Source organism: Anomaloglossus baeobatrachus, chromosome 2 (genome assembly GCF_048569485.1).
Source record: "Anomaloglossus baeobatrachus isolate aAnoBae1 chromosome 2, aAnoBae1.hap1, whole genome shotgun sequence".
In the NCBI taxonomy this organism is placed as follows: Eukaryota; Metazoa; Chordata; class Amphibia; order Anura; family Aromobatidae; genus Anomaloglossus; species Anomaloglossus baeobatrachus.
Window position 1 is genome coordinate 86,197,976 of NC_134354.1, and position 19,849 is coordinate 86,217,824.

The following is a 19,849-nucleotide window of genomic DNA, read 5'->3' on the forward strand; positions in this document are numbered from 1 at the left end:
TCCAGTGCAGAGGAACGCGGTGGAGCCGGGAGCAGGCAGCAGGAGGTGGTGGGTGGGGCCAGCACGAGCTCCGGTCACGTTACAGCCGGAGCTAGTTCAGGTCTGCCCACCTTCTCCTGCACAGAGCAGACACGGCCGTAAAGTGAAGTGCTGCGTGATGGAGGCAAGTATGAACACCCCCATCACTCCAGCACTTGTTCTGCATTGAGGATGCAGTGCCGAAGCCATGGTACTGTATCTTCAATGCAGAATGACCGTAGCATATCCGCAGGACATTCCACAAATAAACCGCAGCATGGAAACAGACAAAGTTGTGCTGCGGTTTTCTGGGAGCTCCTGCGGAATGTCCTGCACATACATCCGCAGGACACTTTCCCCATGGGCCCATAGCCATAGAGCTCAATGCAGATTTAAATATCCACAGCACAACCTCAAATTCCCAAGAAATTTTATGTGAGATGGAAGACAGGAGAAGGAAAAGCAACCAATAGATACCCAGCTAGTCTTTTATAAGGCGATAATATCCAACTCCCAGCAGCCATGCATCAGGGCTTATTCACACCTGTTTTCTTGACTGTGTGCTGATCTTTCAAAAAACACATCTACCAGCCCATAGAGTCAATGGGAATAGTGTCACATCACCAATACGAAAAACTTACTGCATGAGAAATTCTGGTCTTTTTTGGATCTCAGACACGACTGCACTAGTCTATTAAGGTGATAAATAAAATATTGCACAAGTAAGCCATCTATATGCTGCTTTTTATAGATCTGTGTTTTTGTTTAGAAGACATAAAATTGGACACAGATGTGTGAACAAGTCCTAAATGTATTGAGTCAAATACCGTCCCAGGAAAATACACCGCAGTATTCATCAATTACCATTATTCTATCCTGTATTCGGATATTTGGGAATTGTACATATGTTGTAGAATCATTAATCAAATTGAAGAAGAAATGAAGAAAAAAAAATTTCTTACCATGACTGCTAGTTCCTTCCATTTTTTAGCCAGCAAAGAGTATAATCTTCTGCAAGATGAAAAAGAAAATTTAATTAGGAGAAATATTTTTCATTTCTATAGCGCCAACATACAGTATTCCACAGCACTTTACAAGTCAGTGGGGATATTCTTTCTTATTTTGTATCACGTAGACTCTTTCCACATTTCAATCGCATCCACAAACCCCGGATAAGCAACTGGCAACCACATTTCAGGTTTACAAAAGTCCGTGTTGACAGTCTATACTGGGACCAGAATATCCGGCTGGACCACCAAGACTCCTGCCCTGAGCTAGCTGCATTGTGGGCTATTTATTGTACTAGATATTAATTGAATTTATCGAGTCACCAGTCAGAATGTCATCTAAAGGGGAAGAGTAGTGGCTCAGTGGTTAGCATTGTTGCTCAGGATAGCTCAGTGGTTAGCATTGTTGCTCAGGGAAGCTCAGTGGTTAGCACTGTAGCTCAGTGGTTAACATTGTTGTTCAGGATAGCTCAGTGGTCAGCATTGTTGCTCATGGGAGCTCAGTGGTCAGCATTATTGCTCAGAGTAGCTCAGTGGATAGCAATGTTGCGAAGGGTAGCTCAGTGGTTAGCATTGTTGTGAAGGGTAGCTCAGTGGTTAGCCCTGTTGCCCTGCAACACTGAGGATCTCGATTTCAAATAACATCATAACTTCTGTAAGGAGTTTGTACGTTCTCCCCGTGTTTGCGTGGGTTTCCTCCAGGTTTTCCAGTTTCCTCCCACACTCTAACTACCGTATATACTAATAAGGAATTTCGATTGTGAGCCCCAATGGGAACCATGATGATGTACTGTGTGTGGAATTAGTGGTGCAATGTAAGGCCCCTTCACACGTACGGTACGTAGGTTGCGGTTTTCATACGTACCAAAATTACACACATGTGCAGACCCATTAAAATCAATGGGTCTGCGCACACATCAGTGATTTGTCACTGACGTGTTTCCGTGCGGCGTACACGCGTGTCCATGTTTCTGCACAGCGACAAGTCCGTTTTTTTATGGCATCACTGAGATCACGTGGACCACACTATCGTGTGATCTGTGTGACACGTACCAGAAAAATCATGTACATTTAAAATAAAAAGCTATTTAAACTCACCCGTCTCCAGCGATGCTGTGTTCAGTCGCTGCTGTCTCCTGCTTCCAGGCCGGCTAATTATGCTCATAGATATGGAGACTTCAGCACCATGGACAGGTGAGTATAAGTGCCTGACCTCCGTGTATTATCACGGATAGCACACGGAGATCACACGTGTGCTAAAAACCTAGGGAGATACGCACCTTTATCAAGTCACTCAAAAACATGTGTTTTTCACGGATGTGTGAAAGAGGCCTAAGGCTATGTGCGCTCTGCACCGCACACAAAAGGTCCGCTTCAGAGCGCAGCTGAAAAGCTGCGTTCTGAAGCGCATGGTGCCTGCAGAATTCGTGCGCTCTGCATGCTGCCTAAGAAAGTAAATTAAATACATCTGTAGCAGGATCACACCTGATATTTATTCTCCCTCTTTATAAACTATCCAATGATAAAATAAAATAAAATCTCTTAATAATCCTGCCTGAGTGCCTGTTGCATTCATATTTTTTTTCTTGGTTGCAAAAAATAAAATTGGCTAGAGATGGGTGAATAGTGAAATATTCGGGCTTGGATTAGGCTATCTGAATACTGAGTAGTATTCCAGTATTCGTCATGAAAAACGAAACTAATGCAAGTCAATGTGGAACTGGAGCATTTTTGTTGAACATTTCCTAGGAGAATGCTCGGGCTCTTCATTGACTTGCATTAGATTTGTTATTCATGACAAATACCAGAATAGTACTAGGTATTCGGGTAGGTTAATTAGAACCCGAATATTTCACTATTTGCCCATCTGTAATAATTCCCACCCCTGCTCCAGTGCCTGCTCTCCATGGCGGCTCATGGTCTATGTTGACTGGCTGCAGTGGTGATGTCACGACTACAGCGACCATTACAGCTGCAGACAATATCTGGACTCAATTGCTTGTGCCTCCTACAGCAAGCGTGGACAAAGTGCGGTTCACGGGCCACATGTGACTCTTTGCAAATGCTGATGCAGCCAGCGGAACGGGACAGCCAAAAAGCTGTATGCAGTGGTGTTCGGCACTACGTAACTGCTCTCCGCCCGATGTCTCACTTTGGGTACGCTCACAAGAGCATTAAAAACGGATGAGTGGAATGAGAGAAAATCTCGCATTGCACTCTGACCAATGTTAGTCAATGAGGGAGAGCAGTTGGTCAGCTTTTCTCATCCAGATTCTGGATATGAGAAAATTCGCAACATGCTGTGATTTCCTGCGAGAGCCGTATCACTCGCACCCATTCAAGTGAATGGGTGCGAGAGATACATCGGACTGCACTCGGAGGTTATCCCAGTGCAGTGCGATATACGCACAGGCTGACGGTGAAGGAGATGGGAGGGATGAACCCCTCCCTCTCCTCCGCAGTGCCCATCCTCAGCTTCACAGCTGTGACTCGATCACAAGATCGGGTCACAGACGCATGACACTCGGCTCACGCTCGCAGCAGAGCCCGAGTCGGGGGTCATTAGCATATTGCATCCGTTGCTGTCGCTGACCGCTGCCTCTTCCATCATTGAGCTTGTGCATCTGAAAGCACAGCAGGCGTGATTAATTGTTTGTTTTCATTTTTTTACATCACTATGTGTTGGAAAGAGGGAACATTATACTGGGTAAAGGGGCTGTGTGAGGACATCATACTGTATAGGGGGCTTTAGGGGGACATAATACTGTTTGAGGGGCCGTGTCGTGACATCATACTGTGAGTAGGGCTTTGGGACATCATATTGTGTTGAGAGCTGTTAATCAAGGTACAAGGATTACATAACTGAAGCTGTATGATTTACTGTTATTAAAAGCAGTAAATTATATGGTTTTGCTCAGCTGCTGCAGGTAATAATGCAAGTTATGATAAGCCTTATCGTACTATGTATTGTCAGCAGCAGCTCAATATTAAGTGATAAAAGTCAATATAAAACAAGTAACAAGTAAAGAATTAAAGGGGGTGTTACACGCAGCGATATCGCTGGTGAAAGCCCCCGTCGTTTGTGTGTCACGGGCAAATCGCTGCCCGTGGCGCACAAAATCGTTTGGAGCCGTCACACATACTTACCTGCCTAGCGTCGTCGCTGTTGCCGGCGAACCGCCTCCTTTCTAAGGGGGCGGTTCGTGCGGCGTCACAACGACGTCACTAAGCGGCCGCCCAATAGAAGCGGAGGGGCGGAGATGAGCAGCCGTAACATCCCGCCCACCTTCTTCCTTCCGCATTGCCGGCGGCCGCAGGTAAGCTGCAGTTGGTCGTTCCCGAGGTGTCACACGTAGCGATATGTGCTGCCTCGGGAACGACGAACAACCTGCGTCCTCAACAATCAACGATTTTTTAGAAATGAACGACGTGTCAACGATGGACGACAAGGTGATTATTTTCCATCGTTAACGGTCGTTCCTTGCTGTCACACGTAACGACGTCGCTAACTATGCCGGATGTGCATCCCGGAATCCGTGACCCCAGCGATATATCGTTAGATCCGTCGTTGCGTGTAACGCCGCCTTAAGTGTGGCTGATTGGGAAAATTCATTGCTCACCCATGGACTACAGCGATCATATGCACCATAGTTATAATGTCACTGCAGACTGGCAATAAGGACCCAAACCAGCTCCATAGAGCTGCTGCTGAGGCTGGGATTGGCAGGCAAACTGATTTTATTATTTGATGTCACTGTAAGAGGGCGTCCAGTGCCTTGCCGCCCCTGAAGATGTTATTGTCTAAATGTAGCTGTTTTAGAACAGGGGTGGGGAACTTTTTTTCTGCGGGAGCCATTTGGAAATTTCTACAAAACTTTGGGGGCTGCAAAAAATTATCAGCTTCAAATTCACAGTAATATATTTTGTCAAACAATTAATTAACTTACCCCTACTGTGGTAGCTGGAGCTACTTCTCTTTGGTTTGGCTGTGATGTTCAGTGATATTGATCATATTACTTCTCACAATTGCTTTTCCAGGTCCGTCTCGATCTGGAGGTCTGTCAACAAATTGGTAAATCATATACATCACATAGGAGACGCGGGGGGCAAATATACATCACAAAAGGGGCTGGGGGCATATATACATCACAGGAAAGCCTAGGGGCATATATACATCACAGGACACACTGAGGGCATATACATCACAGGAGACTCTGGGGGCGCATACATAACAGAAGTGACTGGGGGCATATACATCACAAGAGGAGCTGGGGTACCTATACTTCACTGGAGAAGGTGGGGCACATAAATTGCAGGAGACGCTGGGGGAATATACATCACAGGAGGGCCTGGGGTTCAAACAGTACTGGCGGCAGCACAGACAGCACTGGGTGGCATGGACAGGACTAGGGGACATGGACAGGACTGGGAGAGCACAGACTTCACCAAGGGGAGCATGGACAGCCCTGAGTTGACATATAGCACTGGGGGGGTGGCTCACTGCGCTGGGTGGAGGGCACACAGCACTGGGTGGAGGGCTCACAGCACAAAGGAGGGAGGAGTCACACAGCATCGGGAGGAGTCGGGATGGACATGCGATTGGTGCAACCTGTACAGCTGCACAGGGTCCGAAGAGCTAAGGGGGTCCACTACTACATCCAAAGCAGAAGCAATTGTGCATAATGATCTTGCACAGAGGCTCTGTTCAGTCTGTGTCCGCCATTGCCGGCAGTCTAGTAGTGGCATACTGTTTCAGACTATCTGAGAACACATTATGTCTTAAATACCTGGTTTACAAAAAATATATTGTAAGAATAATGAAAGCTGTTGCCAACTCCGTTCAACAAAGGATATCGTTGTCATCTGATATTAATGTGATCTTTCCTTGAGCATAAGTGACTCTTAGGGTATGTGCGCACTAGGCGTTTTTACCGCGTTTTTGGGATGCGTTTCTGTTCAGAAAACTGCATGACTTTGCTTCACCAGCAAAGTCTATGAGTTTTCATTTTAAAAACCACACAATCTTAGGCTATGTTCACACACTGCATCTTTTCTTAACCACAAAGATGCAGCGTTTTTGGCCCCAAAAAACACACCCACAGCAAAAACGCATCAAACAACACATGCGTTTTTGCCCAATGGAAGGGCTCAAAAACTCAAAAAGTATTGACATGCTGCATCTTCAAAAATGCAGCCAAGATGCAGCCAAAAAAAGATGCCCAGTGGGTACAGCAAAATAGAAATCTCATACACTTGGCTGGGGAAAGGAAATGCATGCATTTAGATGCATCTTTGTGACCTCAAAAATGCACCAAAAACACAGTAAAACATGCCCTGTGTGAACATAGTGTGACGCCCTGGGCAAGCCAGGGGTCACAGGTCACTACACCACCACACCCTACATCCCAGTCAGGAACATCTAAGCTACCAAAATCCTTGTTGCCTTCCTCCAGGGGCTGATGTTCACACCAGGGGGTGGGCCAGGCGGTGGGCTCCGCCCACCGAGGAGTACACAGCCCTGGAGGCGGGAGGAACCAGGCAGTGCAGTTTAGGGGAGTGAAGTAGAAGGAAGTGGTAAAGGAGCTAAGTGAAAGTGAAGTAGTAGTGAGTAAAGAAGAAAAGGAACAAAAGGGAGCGTAGAAGGGCCTGAGTGAGTCCAGCTAAGTGCAGGACAGGTCAGCAAGGTCAGCAACAGCGGTGATCGTCTGGAGGGGGACTGCTCGGAGGTTGCTGGAAGGACCGCGGTCGAGTAGTGGCCCGGCGGTCTGGAGCAGTATACGAAGGACAGTCAGCACCAGGGCAGGGGCCTCTCGGACCCCGGCAAGGCTAGGAGTCGCCATAATTTGCCGAATCCGTCAGTGAAGGGGACGTCGATCCCCCAACAACCAAGTCCCGATTGAAGACAACCGTCCAACCATTAGTGAGGAACACTGCCACCGCCAGGGCACCAGTTCCTCGGGGCCAGCGTCTGCGGGCAAAGTAGGGCTCCTCCGGCCCATATCCAAGCCGGGGAGCGGGTTACCGGTGGGAACCCATCGCTACCAACTTAGAAACATCAGGTGCAGGTCAGAGGGACATCACCGTTACCTGCTGGGAGAGCAAGTGCAGCCGTCCGTGGGAACCGTCTTTCCAGCCGTGTGGTTTACCGTAAAACTGTGTCAACGTCTCAGGCTGAGTGAGTACCACAGTGCCGCAAGGCACAGCGCTGCCCCCGCGTCCCTGTGCCCACCAGGCCCTGCACCCTTCCACCCCATCACCGGGCCCCGGGATCACCAACCCCTACCCACGGAGGGGCTACACAACACCTGGCTGCTCCGCATCACCACTCCCGGGATCCCCATATTGAGCAGCGGTGGTGCTACAAATCGCCACAACCGTGGGTGGTGTCACGGACAATAAACAATCTCCCCAACAAAATCCACTTTTCACTCACGGGCGAGGAGTGCCGCTCGAGAACCCCCGGGATCCGGCCCACCGCTCGAGCCACCACTGAGCAGCAGCAGCAGCCGGACCCGAGCAGAGGGGTGAGCGCGGTGCCGGCACCCTCCTCCCCGCCCGCGACAACTTGGCGTCACGAACAGGATCTTACCGCTCTGCCGTTGGGTAGAGGTGCGCCTTGTAACCGCCGGAGGTATCCGGCTGAAAATTTCCAGAAGTCGCCATCTTTGGCGCGAAAAGTTCCCGCTCGAGCGTCTTCTCGAGTAGCAGAGGCGCGAAGGCCAAAACTCCGCCCCAATAGAGGAGTGGCCGGAGAGAAGCTAAGGGGGACGCGATGGCGGCTGGCGGCATGTAACCGCAGCTATAAAAGCAGGGACGCCAGGACTCTGCAGTCACTCCGTTCCTGGAAGAAGAAGTCGCTATGTGGATGCCGTCCCGAAACACCGTGGCCCCCGCGGGAACCGCAGTGTGGGTGGAAATCCGGACCGCACAGCTCCACCTAAGGCTGCAGGTCAAGATGCAGCTCCTCTTGGAGGAGTGGGAGACCGACATGGCGGACGTTATAGCCACCGTGCGGAGACGCGAGGAGGAGGCGGAGGAAGGGAGGGTGAGTGACCCACGCCCCTATGTCCCCGAGGGACCGGTCGCTGCGGCTGAGGGACCCGGTCCAAGCCCTCTCCCTCCGCTGCCTTCTTCGCCACCCGTCTCGGAGGCCGTGACCCCGCCACTAGGCCCGCTGCCACCGCAACCGGTAGCGATACCCAGCATGCCCGCCCCGGCGGGCCGACCTGTAGCCGGAGCCCGTAGCAAGCCGGAGGTGTTGCCGTGGAAGGCCCCGAAGTCTGCACCGGAGGCAGCCCCTGAAAAGTTCCCCGAGCCGGAGCCGATGACCCGTTCCGAGCCGAAGGCCAAGCCGCGGAAAGCCCCTGTGCCCATCCCCCCACACCTCGGCTGAGGTAGCGCCGGGTTGTTGCTGCAAGGCAGCGCCCAAGGCCAAGACACCGCGGGACACGCCGCCCAGATTCCTGACAGTGGGCAACGTCCAGGATGTCCCGCGGGGCCCGACCCGTGCGCCGGAACTCGCAGCAGCGCCGTATTGGGACAGGGAGCCGGTACCGCTGGGCCTGGAGATCGGAGAGAGGGAGAGGAAGAAGGCCGAGCTGGTGGCCCGGGCTATCCGAGAAAAGGAGAATCTCCGTCAGGCCCCGTTCCGTGTCCGGGGTCTGCTGTACGAGGGGCAGGTGAGGCGGTTTGATGTCCGCCGGGGCTACGGGTTTATCTATGAACCGGGCCTGGAGGCCGAAGTGTTTGTAGCCCGACGGGATGTGAATGCCCACCTGCCTGAGGAGCATCCCGGCCGCAACCTAATGCCGGGAGAAATTGTTCAGTACACCCGACACTGCGGAGAGAGGGGGTGGTTTGCCCTGGATGTGAAACTAAGGGGCAGCCAGGAGAGCAGAGTGAGTCCTGCACCCCCTCCCTCGGATGAAGCTGAAGGCCTGGAGTAGGGCAGCGGAGCACCGTTGTCCAGTCCCCGTTGGGACCACCTTTGTGAGTGTTGTTTAAAAAGTTTAAAAAGTTGAAAATGATAAGTGAAATGATACCGAGTACTTCACCAGATTATCTATGTGATTGAACCGGCCGGAGTCGGCACCGTTGTCCCCGTGGGGACCGTTTAAAAAGTTTGCATGGGAACTATCCATGGACAAGCCCGTGAACTTGCAGGGCAACCACAAACGTTAAGTGGCTTGTAAATATGTTGTTTTACCGTACCGTTTTCCGCAGTTGCCGCCTCCGGAGAGGCAGGTTGGAGGGAGGGCCCTCAGCAGAGCAGGCTGGGGCCCAGCCACCAAAGGAACCGGTGGCTACCCTCTGGAGGGAAAGGACAGATCCCGCTCGGGTGACTTGTGCTGGACTGTGGGTCAAGGGGTGCTGCCTGGGCTTTAGGGGCAGCATCAGGGCCAGGTTGCTTGGGTGGGAGAGAGCGGAAACCGTACCCGTAAAACTGTTTAGTAACGTTTAAGTAATGTGCCTCCCGTTGTGGGATGATGTTATGTTTTACATGTTATTTTTACATTTTACAGAAAAATAAAACCGGTGTTGGACGGCAGCCCGCGGACGGTCTGCATTTTGCTAAGGGGGAATGTGACGCCCTGGGCAAGCCAGGGGTCACAGGTCACTACACCACCACACCCTACATCCCAGTCAGGAACATCTAAGCTACCAAAATCCTTGTTGCCTTCCTTCAGGGGCTGATGTTCACACCAGGGGGTGGGCCAGGCGGTTGGCTCCGCCCACCGAGGAGTACACAGCCCTGGAGGCGGGAGGAACCAGGCAGTGCAGTTTAGGGGAGTGAAGTAGAAGGAAGTGGTAAAGGAGCTAAGTGAAAGTGAAGTAGTAGTGAGTAAAGAAGAAAAGGAACAAAAGGGAGCGTAGAAGGGCCTGAGTGAGTACAGCTAAGTGCAGGACAGGTCAGCAAGGTCAGCAACAGCGGTGATCGTCTGGAGGGGGGACTGCTCGGAGGTTGCTGGAAGGACTGCGGTCGAGTAGTGGCCCGGCGGTCTGGAGCAGTATACGAAGGACAGTCAGCACCAGGGCAGGGGCCTCTCGGACCCCGGCAAGGCTAGGAGTCGCCATGATTTGCCGAATCCGTCAGTGAAGGGGACGTCGATCCCCCAACAACCAAGTCCCGATTGAAGACAACCGTCCAACCATTAGTGAGGAACACCGCCACCGCCAGGGCACCAGTTCCTCGGGGCCAGCGTCTGCGGGCAAAGTAGGGCTCCTCCGGCCCATATCCAAGCCGGGGAGCGGGTTACCGGTGGGAACCCATCGCTACCAACTTAGAAACATCAGGTGCAGGTCAGAGGGACATCACCGTTACCTGCTGGGAGAGCAAGTGCAGCCGTCCGTGGGAACCGTCTTTCCAGCCGTGTGGTTTACCGTAAAACTGTGTCAACGTCTCAGGCTGAGTGAGTACCACAGTGCCGCAAGGCACAGCGCTGCCCCCGCATCCCTGCGCCCACCAGGCCCTGCACCCTTCCACCCCATCACCGGGCCCCGGGATCACCAACCCCTACCCACGGAGGGGCTACACAACACCTGGCTGCTCCACATCACCACTCCCGGGATCCCCATATTGAGCAGCGGTGGTGCTACAAAATCGCCACAACCGTGGGTGGCGTCACGGACAATAAACAATCTCCCCAACAAAATCCCCTTTTCACTCACGGGCGAGGAGTGCTGCTCGAGAACCCCCGGGATCCGGCCCACCGCCCGAGCCACCACTGAGCAGCAGCAGCAGCCGGACCCGAGCAGAGGGGTGAGCGCGGTGCCGGCACCCTCCTCCCCGCCCGCGACAATAGCCTTAGGCCTCATTCACACAGCCTTGGTTAAACACATACATGAAAAAGTGTCATCAGTAGGCGGCCCTTCTATCCGTATTTACCATCAGTGTCATCAGTGTTTTCCACAGATTGATAAATAAATTAAAAAGCTTCTTATACGTTGCAGTGTTAAAGGGAATCGGTCACCAGGTTTTTGCTTCCCCATCTGATAACGGCATAATGTAGAGACAGAGACCGTTATTCCAGCGATGTGTCACTTAGGCCTAAGCCACACGGCGAGAAAATCAGTGCGATTGGAGTGCGATTAAACATCGCATTCCCCTCGGACCAATTCTAGCCTGTGTGTCAGCGCACATGAGCGATTATTTTCTCAGCCCTAATCGGACCGAGAAAACAATCACAGCATGCTGCGGGTGTAATGCGAGACTCTTTTCTCTCGCACCCATTCAAGTGAATGGGGCGAGAGAAAAACAGCACTGCATTCGCGGCACACCGGTGTAACTCGCGGCACACCGGTGTACCATGCGTGCAGAGCGAGAGTCGCAATAGCCGGCTATGGAGGAGAGAGGGAGAGAAATCCCTCCCCTCCTCAGTGCCGGCCCGCCACTCCGCAACTGAGGTCCGCTCACACAGTCGGACCTCAGACGCAGGTATACTAGCATGACACTCGGCTCCTGCTGTGCTGCCAGTGCGAGTTGAGTGTCATGCAAACATCGCTGTAGTGCCCTGTGTGGCCCTGGCCTTACTGAGCTGTTTGCGGTCATTTTGATAAAATCAATGTTTTCTCTGCTGCAGATCTAGCAGTTATACAGAGCTCATGAATATGCTGGACTACCTGCAGCACTCCAAGTAGTCCTCTAATGGTGATCTCCTGCTGATTAATCAGTGATTTTATAGCTACATTACTCAGCCCAGTAAGTGACACACACCTGGAATCAGGGTCTTTGTTTATACATTATGCTGTTCTCAGATTAGGTGGCAAAAACCTTGTGATAGAGTCCCTTTAACAGCCCATGACGTACTGGGTACATCATGGATTGTGTGCGATTAATCCCCGCCCCCTGCCGTGGGCAGGCGGCGGCGATCCGCGCACATATCAGCTGTTTTCAACAGCTGACATGTGCGCCTGCTAGTCGATTATTAACCCCTTACATATCGCTGCCAAAATCTGGCAGCGAGATATATATGCTTGCGGCCATTATTCTGACTTATCCTGGCCCCATCGGAAGTCACGTGACATGATCACGTGACTTCCAGTGATTGCCATGGTAGCACAGGGTCATGTGATGACGCCTGTAGCTAACATGAGTCATTTACTCTAAATGCCGGAATACAGCCGGCATTGAAAGTAAAGCAGCGTATCTGCAGATCTTATCTCTGTAGCTGTGATCTGCAGGTAGGGCAGAGCGATCGGATTGCTGATCGCTATAGCCCCCTAGGGGGACTAGTAAAATTTAAAAAAGTAAAAAAAAAAAAAAAGTTTTAAAAAATTAAAAGAAAAAAATTATTTAAAAGTTCAAATCACCCCCCTTTCACCCCATTGAAAATTAAAGGGTTAAAAAAAAATACAACTATTTGGTATCTCCGCGTTCAGAAATGCCCGATCTATCAAAATATCAAATCAATTTATCTGATCAGTAAACGGCGTAGTGGCAAAAAAATTCCAAACGACAAAATTACGTTTTTTTGGTCGCCGCAAATTTTGCGCAAAACGCAATAACAGGCGATCAAAACATAGCATCTGTGCAAAAATGGTACCAATAGAAACGTCAGCTCAAGATGCAAAAAAATGACATTTTTGTGTACTCACTGTAAAATGTCTTCCTTGGAGCCTTTCATTGGGGGACACAGACAGTGGGTATTATGGTGTCTCCAGGGGAGGCGTGACACTAGATTTGCAAAAGTGTTAGCTCCTCCCCCCCAGCATATAACCCCAGCTAGGCAGGAAACTAGCTCAGTTTGGTGTAAAAGCAGCAGGAGAAGGACAACCAAAACCACAAGGGTAGGAGCTGTGTCCCCCAATGAAAGGCTCCAAGGAAGACATTTTACGGTGAGTACACAAAAATGTAATTTCCTTTCTCGCCTTTTCATTGGGGGACACAGACAGTGGGACGTCCCAAAGCAGTCCCTGGGTGGGAACTGAACTATTAACAGTGTATAACATCAGACTTAAGGGGGCTTTACACGCTACGATATCGTTAATGTTTGATCGTCGGGGGTCACGTTGTTAGTGACGCACATCTGGCGTCATTAACGATATCGCAGCGTGTGATACCTTAAGCGACCTCAAAATGGTGAAAATCGTTCACCATGGAGAGGTCGTCCCAAACTCAAAAATCGGTAAGGGTTGTTTATCCAGGTGGTTCATCGCTCATGCGGCAGCACACATCTCTATTTGTGACACCGCAGGAGCGAGGAACGTCTCCTTACCTGCCGCCGGCCACAATGCGGAAGGAAGAGGTGAGCGGGATGTTACGTCCTGTTCATCTCCGCCCCTCCGCTTTGATTGGCCGGCCGCTGTGTGACGTTGCGGTGACGTCGCTGTGATGCTGAACGTCCCTCCCCCTTGAAGGAGGGATTGTTCGGCAGTCACAGCGACGCCGACGACCAGGTAAGTACGTGTGACGCTACCGTAGCGATAATGTTCGCTACGGCAGCGACCACAAACAATCGCATGCGCGACGGGGGGCAGGTACTTACACGCTCGCTATCGCTACAAATTGCTAGCGATATCGCTACTGTGTAAAGCCCCCTTAAGAGCTGACTAACGACTGCAACTGCAGTGAACACATATCAAAACACTGTCAAAAAACCGAGCAGTGGCCACTTATAAATGGGCCACTGCCGCCTGAAGGACTTGTCTTCCAAGAGCAGCATCCGCGGAGGCATGCGTATGCACTCTGTAGGATTTTGTACACGTGTGCACACTGGATCAGGTAGCGTCCTTGCAAAGTTGGGCCGCCGAAGCCTGATGGCGGATAGCCCAGGAGGCACCCACTGCTCACGTAGAGTGGGCATGCACAGAGTGAGGGGGAACGACACCTCGTGCTTTGTAAGTTTCACAGATGGCAGTCCTGATCCATCGAGAAATCGTTGATTTGGAAGCCCGGTCGCCCTTTTTGTGTCCTTCTGAGAGGACGAAAAGGGCATCGGACTTGCGCAACGGCGCTGTTCTGGAGATGTAGATCCGCAGAGCCCTGGCAAGATCGAGAGTGTGAAGGGCTTTCTCAAAGGAGTGGACCGGGGCCGGGCAGAATGACGGCAACACAATGTCCTCGTTCAGGTGGAAAGAGGATACGACCTTCGGAAGGAAGGCGGGGGAAGGCCGAAGGACCACGTTATCATGATGGAATATCAGGTAAGGTGAGCGACAGGACAGAGCTGCCAGTTCGGACACTCGCATGATAGAGGTAATAGCGACTAAAAAGGCAACTTTCCAAGACAGTCGTTGAAGAGAGATTTCTCTCAAGGGTTCGAAAGGAGGAAGCTGAAGAGCTCCGAGAACCAAATTCAGATCCCAGGGATCTAAGGGGTGACGATAAGGGGGGACCAAATGCGCCACCCCTTGAAGAAAGGTACGGACCTGAGGGCGAGAAGCCAGCTGCTTCTGGAAAAAAATTGACAAGGAAGAAACTTGTCCTTTAAGGGTATTGAAAGCAAGACCCGAGTCCATACCGTCTTGCAAAAAGGCAAGAACATTAGGGATTGAAAAGGTAAGGGGCGATCGATTATGACGGTCACACCAGGACAGATAGGTCTTCCAGGTCCTGTGATAAATGCTGGCGGAGGAAGACTTGCGAGCATTAAGCATGGTATGAACTACCCTGGAAGAAAGACGCGACTTGGCTAGAATCAAGGATTCAAGCGCCACGCCGTCAAATGCAGCTGTGCTGTATTCTGGTGGAATATTGGACCTTGCGACAGAAGATCTGGGCGGTCGGGAAGACGCCAGGGAGTGTCGCCGAGAAGGTGGAGGAGCTCTGGAAACCAGGCTCTTCTGGGCCAGTCCGGGGCCACGAGGATCACCGGGATTCCCTCCGCTTTGATTTTCTTGATTACTCTCAGAATGAGAGGGAACGGAAGGAAAATGTATGGCAGGCGAAACTGCGACCACGGGAGGACTAGAGCTTCGGAGCCGAGCGCTAGCGGGTCTCTCGACCGGGATACGAAGGGATGTACTTTGGCGTTTAGCCGAGACGCCATGAGGTCCACATCTGGGAGTCCCCAACGAAGAGTGATCTGATGGAACACCTGATCGTGGAGGGACCATTCCCCTGCCGCTAGACCTTGTCTGCTGAGAAAATCTGCGGCCCAGTTGTCTATCCCCGGAATATGGACAGCTGAAATAATGGGAATGTGTATCTCTGCCCAAAGAAGAATCCTGGAGACTTCTTTCATCGCTGCCCTGCTGCGAGTTCCTCCCTGATGGTTGACATAAGCCACAGCCAAGGCATTGTCTGACTGGATCCGAACCGGGAGGCCCAGAAGCAAGGGTTGAAAGGTCTGAAGGGCCAGAAATATGGCCCTGATCTTCAAAACGTTGATATGAAGGGATCGCTCGGGTTGAGACCAGCGTCCGTGAGCAGTGTGGTGGAGAAACACCGCCCCCCAGCCTAACAGGCTGGCATCTGTCGTGACTACATGCCAGTGTACAGGGCGGAAGGACTTCCCGCGAGATAGGGATGAGACCTGAGTCCACCAGACGAGGGAGCTGAGGGCAGTCAGAGATAAGCGGACTGACCGGTCTAGAGAGGCTGGATTCTTGTCCCAAGAGGACAGAAGATCCAATTGCAGAGGGCGCAAATGGAATTGGGCAAACGACACGGCTTCCATGACTGCTACCATCTTGCCTAACACTCTCATCCCACTCTGGAGGGATGTGTAACGGCGGGAGCGGAGGGATTGGGCAGCCCGGATCAGGGAAGACCTCTTGTCTTCTGGAAGAAAAACCCCGGGCCTGAACTGTGTCTATCAGCATACCTAAAAAGGTGATGCGCTGATGAGGAATGAGGGATGACTTGTTGAAGTTGAGAAGCCACCCTAGCCTTGAGAGCGTGTCTGGGCAAATTTGCACGCTCTCTGAGCAAACTTGAAGAGAGCTCCCTTTGAAAAGTAGGTCGTCCAAATAGGAAACGACCAGGACGCCTCTGGATTGTAAAATGGACATGACGGCTGCCATGACCTTTGTGAAGACACGAGGTGCAGTACCCAGTCCAAAGGGAAGGGCCCTGAATTGGAAATGACGGTGTCCTACGGCAAAACGAAGGAACCGTTGATGCGATACACATATGGGAATGTGTAAATAAGCATCTTGAATGTCTATGGAAGCTAGGAATTCTCCCGGTTCCATAGCAGCTAGTACTGCTCTCAATGACTCCATTCGGAAGGTCCGAATCCGTACGGGCCTGTTTAGCCTTTTGAGGTCCAGGATAGGACGGACAGAGCCATCTTTTTTGGGGACGACAAAGAGGTTTGAATAGAAACCTTTGCCGCGCTGTTCCAGGGGCACTGGAATGATAACGTTTGCTTTTTGCACAGAGGCTATGGCCTGACATAAGGCCTGGCTTTGCGTTGTGGACTTTGGAAGCCGCAAACGCAGAAACCTGTTGGCTGGTAGGGAATGGAAATCGATCTTGTAACCTGAGGTGACGATTTTTCGAACCCAAGCATCATGAGTATGGTCTAGCCAGATATCCCGAAAAAGCAGAAGCTGCCCTCCAACAGGAGTCGGCTCTGAGGGGTACCCGGCGTCATGCTGAAGGGGCCTTCGCGGGGCGAGGTCCCTTGGGTTTAGATTGCCTGGAGTGGGAACGCCAGGAAAAGTCCCTTGAGGGACCAGATCCCCAATCTGAGCGTTGCAACGACCCCTGTGATGGTTGTTGGGGGGGCGGGCCGAAAGGACTGCCTGCGCCAAAAAGACTTTTTAAAATTTTTGGATACAGGCCGCTTTTGTGGTAGAATGGTACTTTTACCACCCGTCGTCTCAGATATAAGCTTGTCCAGGGATTCTCCAAACAGACACGAAGACCCTGGAAGGGGAGTGTGGACAGGGACTTCTTGGAGGCACTGTCCGCGTTCCATATCTTTAGCCACAGGACTCTGCGGGCAAAAACAGCATTGGCTGCCGTTAGGGCTGACAAACTAGCTGCATCTAAGGAGCCGTGAAGCAAGTAATTAGAGGCTAGAGAGAACAAATCAATGATCTCAAGAGCCTCTGAAGGAATATTGCAAGAGCGAAGCAACTTGCGCAAGTTCTTACTCCACACACTCATAGCTCTCACCACCCATGTCAAGGCAAACAGGGGGCGCAGAGAGGAGCCTGAAGCCTGGAAAATAGATTTGACCGCAGCATCAACTGCGCGATTGGACGAGTCCTTGAGAGACGCGGTGTCTGAAACAGACATAACCGTGTGTTTAGCCAGCCTGGATACTGGCGGATCCACAACGGGGGGTACTGACCAGAGCCTAACCAGTTCCGATGGAAAGGGATAAGCGAATGAAGAGGAGGATTTTTTATTAAACCTCCTATCAGGGTGATCCCACCGTTTAGATAGGATTTGATGAAAAATCGTATCCTGGGCAAAGGACTTAGGAGGCTTCTTGGCCCGCTTGATTGCCGACTGAGAGTGATTGACAGCCGAAATTAATGTGTCTTCCAAATGTCTAGACTCAGAAGGGACATCTGAACCAGAGTCAGAGTCTTGGGAATCGTGATTACTAAAGGTCACGGAGCCTGAGTCAGACTGACCATCGTCCGAGTCAGACGAGACGTAACGGTTGCAATGGCACCTTTTGGAGACAGCCTTTTTACGTACTGGGAACGAGACATCAGACGAAGGCGGGCTCCCCTGAGGGAGCTGAGGCGGGGGGAGGCTGTGAGAGCCTGTGGAAGGCTGGGATACCTGAGCGGCCAGGTCATCTAACCTCTTAGACATTAGAAGAGCCCAGGCAGGAATAACGTCATCAGACTGGGGTACTGCCTGGATAGTGGCCGCAGCCAAATCCACAGACTACACGACCTCCTGGTCCGGCAGCGGAGGCTGTTGTGACACGGTAGTAGGGGCATCGCAGCCCCGGCATAGTGGATAGCTTCGGCCATTAGAAAACGAGCGTCCACAGGTGGTACAACCATAGTAGAGGTCCGTAGAGGACGCCTGGGAAGCTTTATCACCCTTGCGGTTACGCATGTCAGCAACAGTTCCACAATAAGTACAGTGAGCCTCTAGCAGTATTATAAAGGGACTGCTGTGGGTGAGAAGCTGTTAGCAGTATTATAAATTACTGCTATGCAGAGCCGGTATGTACCGAGTAAAGTAGCACACCCTGTCAAACAGTCGGTATATACCTACAGGCACAGTTAGTATATACTGCTAAAAGCTGATATACACCGCCAGCCAGCAGACACACACCGCTAGAAAGCCAGCGATATACCACTGAGCAGAGGGGTATATAGTGCTGCAGAATCGCAGAGCCAAGGAGGCGATCTCACCAGTGTCTGCTCCCCACATGTAATGGCGTCTAGTGTTCTCTGGCAGCATGGAGGGGAGAGACAGCCCACTTGAGGGAGCAGCTTCTAGAGCAGTGGAGGGGGCGTTGCTAGAATGCAGGCCGACGCCGAGAGCTAAATTAGTGATGCTTCCCCGGGATCACGGCCTGCATCGCCCCACCGGCACCTTTGCAGGCGGCGGTTTGGATGCAGGGGACAGATGACTCATCGTCTCCCTACCTGCTCCTGGCTCCGTCTGAAGACGCGTCGGTCCTGGGATGCGGGGATCTCGGGGACGCATCTTCGGCTCAAGGCTGAAGCAGGTCCTCGGCTCTGCTTAGCCCTCTGGAGCTACCTTGGTGTGAGGTGCTTCCAGGGAGCCTGGAGGGGTACGTGGACCCGACCACTTGGGCGCGAGGGAAGACTGACGGCTTGTGCACGCCATGTTTCCTCTGCCCGTACATGGGGGGGAACGGGGGTGGCACGGCACCCTAGTATTGCCCCTATCAAAAATAGAATGAATAAGAAAAGAAAAACAAAATAAAAAGTAAAAATAAGCTGGCCTGAGGCACCTCTGGTGGAGCTCAGTCCAGACATGTCAGCCTCCCTGCTGACACTAGGAAAAACTGAGCTAGTTTCCTGCCTAGCTAGGGTTTATGCTTTGGGGGGAGGAGCTAACACTTTTGCAAATCTAGTGTCACGCCTCCCCTGGAGACACCATAATACCCACTGTCTGTGTCCCCCAATGAAAAGGCGAGAAAGGAATAAGTCATCACTGAGCCATAGATCCCAAAAAATGAGAACGCTACGGGTTTCGGAAAATGGCGCAAAACGTGCGCCACTTTTATTGGACAAACGTCTGAATTTTTTTTAACCCCTTAGATACAAGTAAACCTACACATGTTTGGTGGCTACAAACTCGCACCGACCTGAGGCATCACACTGATAAATCAGTTTTACCATATAGTGAACACGGTGAATAACATATCCCAACAACTAGTGTGCGATCACACTGTTTTTGCAATTTTTCCGCACTTGGAATTTTTTTGCCATTTTCCAGTACACTATATGGTAAAACTTATGGTTCCATTTAAAACTACAACTCATCCTGCAAAAAACAAGCCCTTATATCGCAAAATTGACGGAAAAATAAAAAAGTTACGGCTCTCGAAAGAAAGAGAGGGGGAAAAAAAACCCGGAAAACCGCAAAATGCCCAGGGGCTGAAGGGGTTAAATACGTACAGCTCACAGACTGTAGACTCACGTCATCCGTGTCCTGTATGTGTTTTTCACGGACCCATAGACATTTACTAGCACTTTTCATCCATGACACTGAGAAAACACAAACATGTCTTCCCGTTTTCCTGATTTTTTGTATGGGCCTTATACTCATACCAAAGATAATCTTAATCATATATCAAGGAGGTGTCACAAACAATAGAATGAAAAAAAAAATACATTATCAAGATAAACCTTTATGGATACAAAACAAGAAGAGGCAAATCATAAGCAAATATGTAAAAATTATAAGTATGTTCCAAATAATTATGTTT

General features: G+C 51.1%; 1 protein-coding gene across 5 annotated transcripts in view; it reads right to left on the reverse strand.

Moving 5' to 3' along the window:
- The window catches only part of LOC142290977 (NACHT, LRR and PYD domains-containing protein 12-like), a 1,131,354-nt gene that overhangs the window by 1,024,619 nt on the left and 86,886 nt on the right, over positions 1 to 19,849 (reverse strand). For all 5 annotated transcript variants that reach the window (XM_075335136.1, XM_075335138.1, XM_075335137.1 and 2 more), the window contains exons 2-3: positions 4,973 to 5,083; positions 981 to 1,029 (exon numbers count right to left, since the gene is read on the reverse strand). In XM_075335136.1, the coding sequence (XP_075191251.1) occupies positions 981 to 1,002 (22 nt within the window). In that variant the 5' untranslated portion in view covers positions 1,003 to 1,029; positions 4,973 to 5,083. The remainder of the gene's footprint in view (positions 1 to 980; positions 1,030 to 4,972; positions 5,084 to 19,849) is intronic.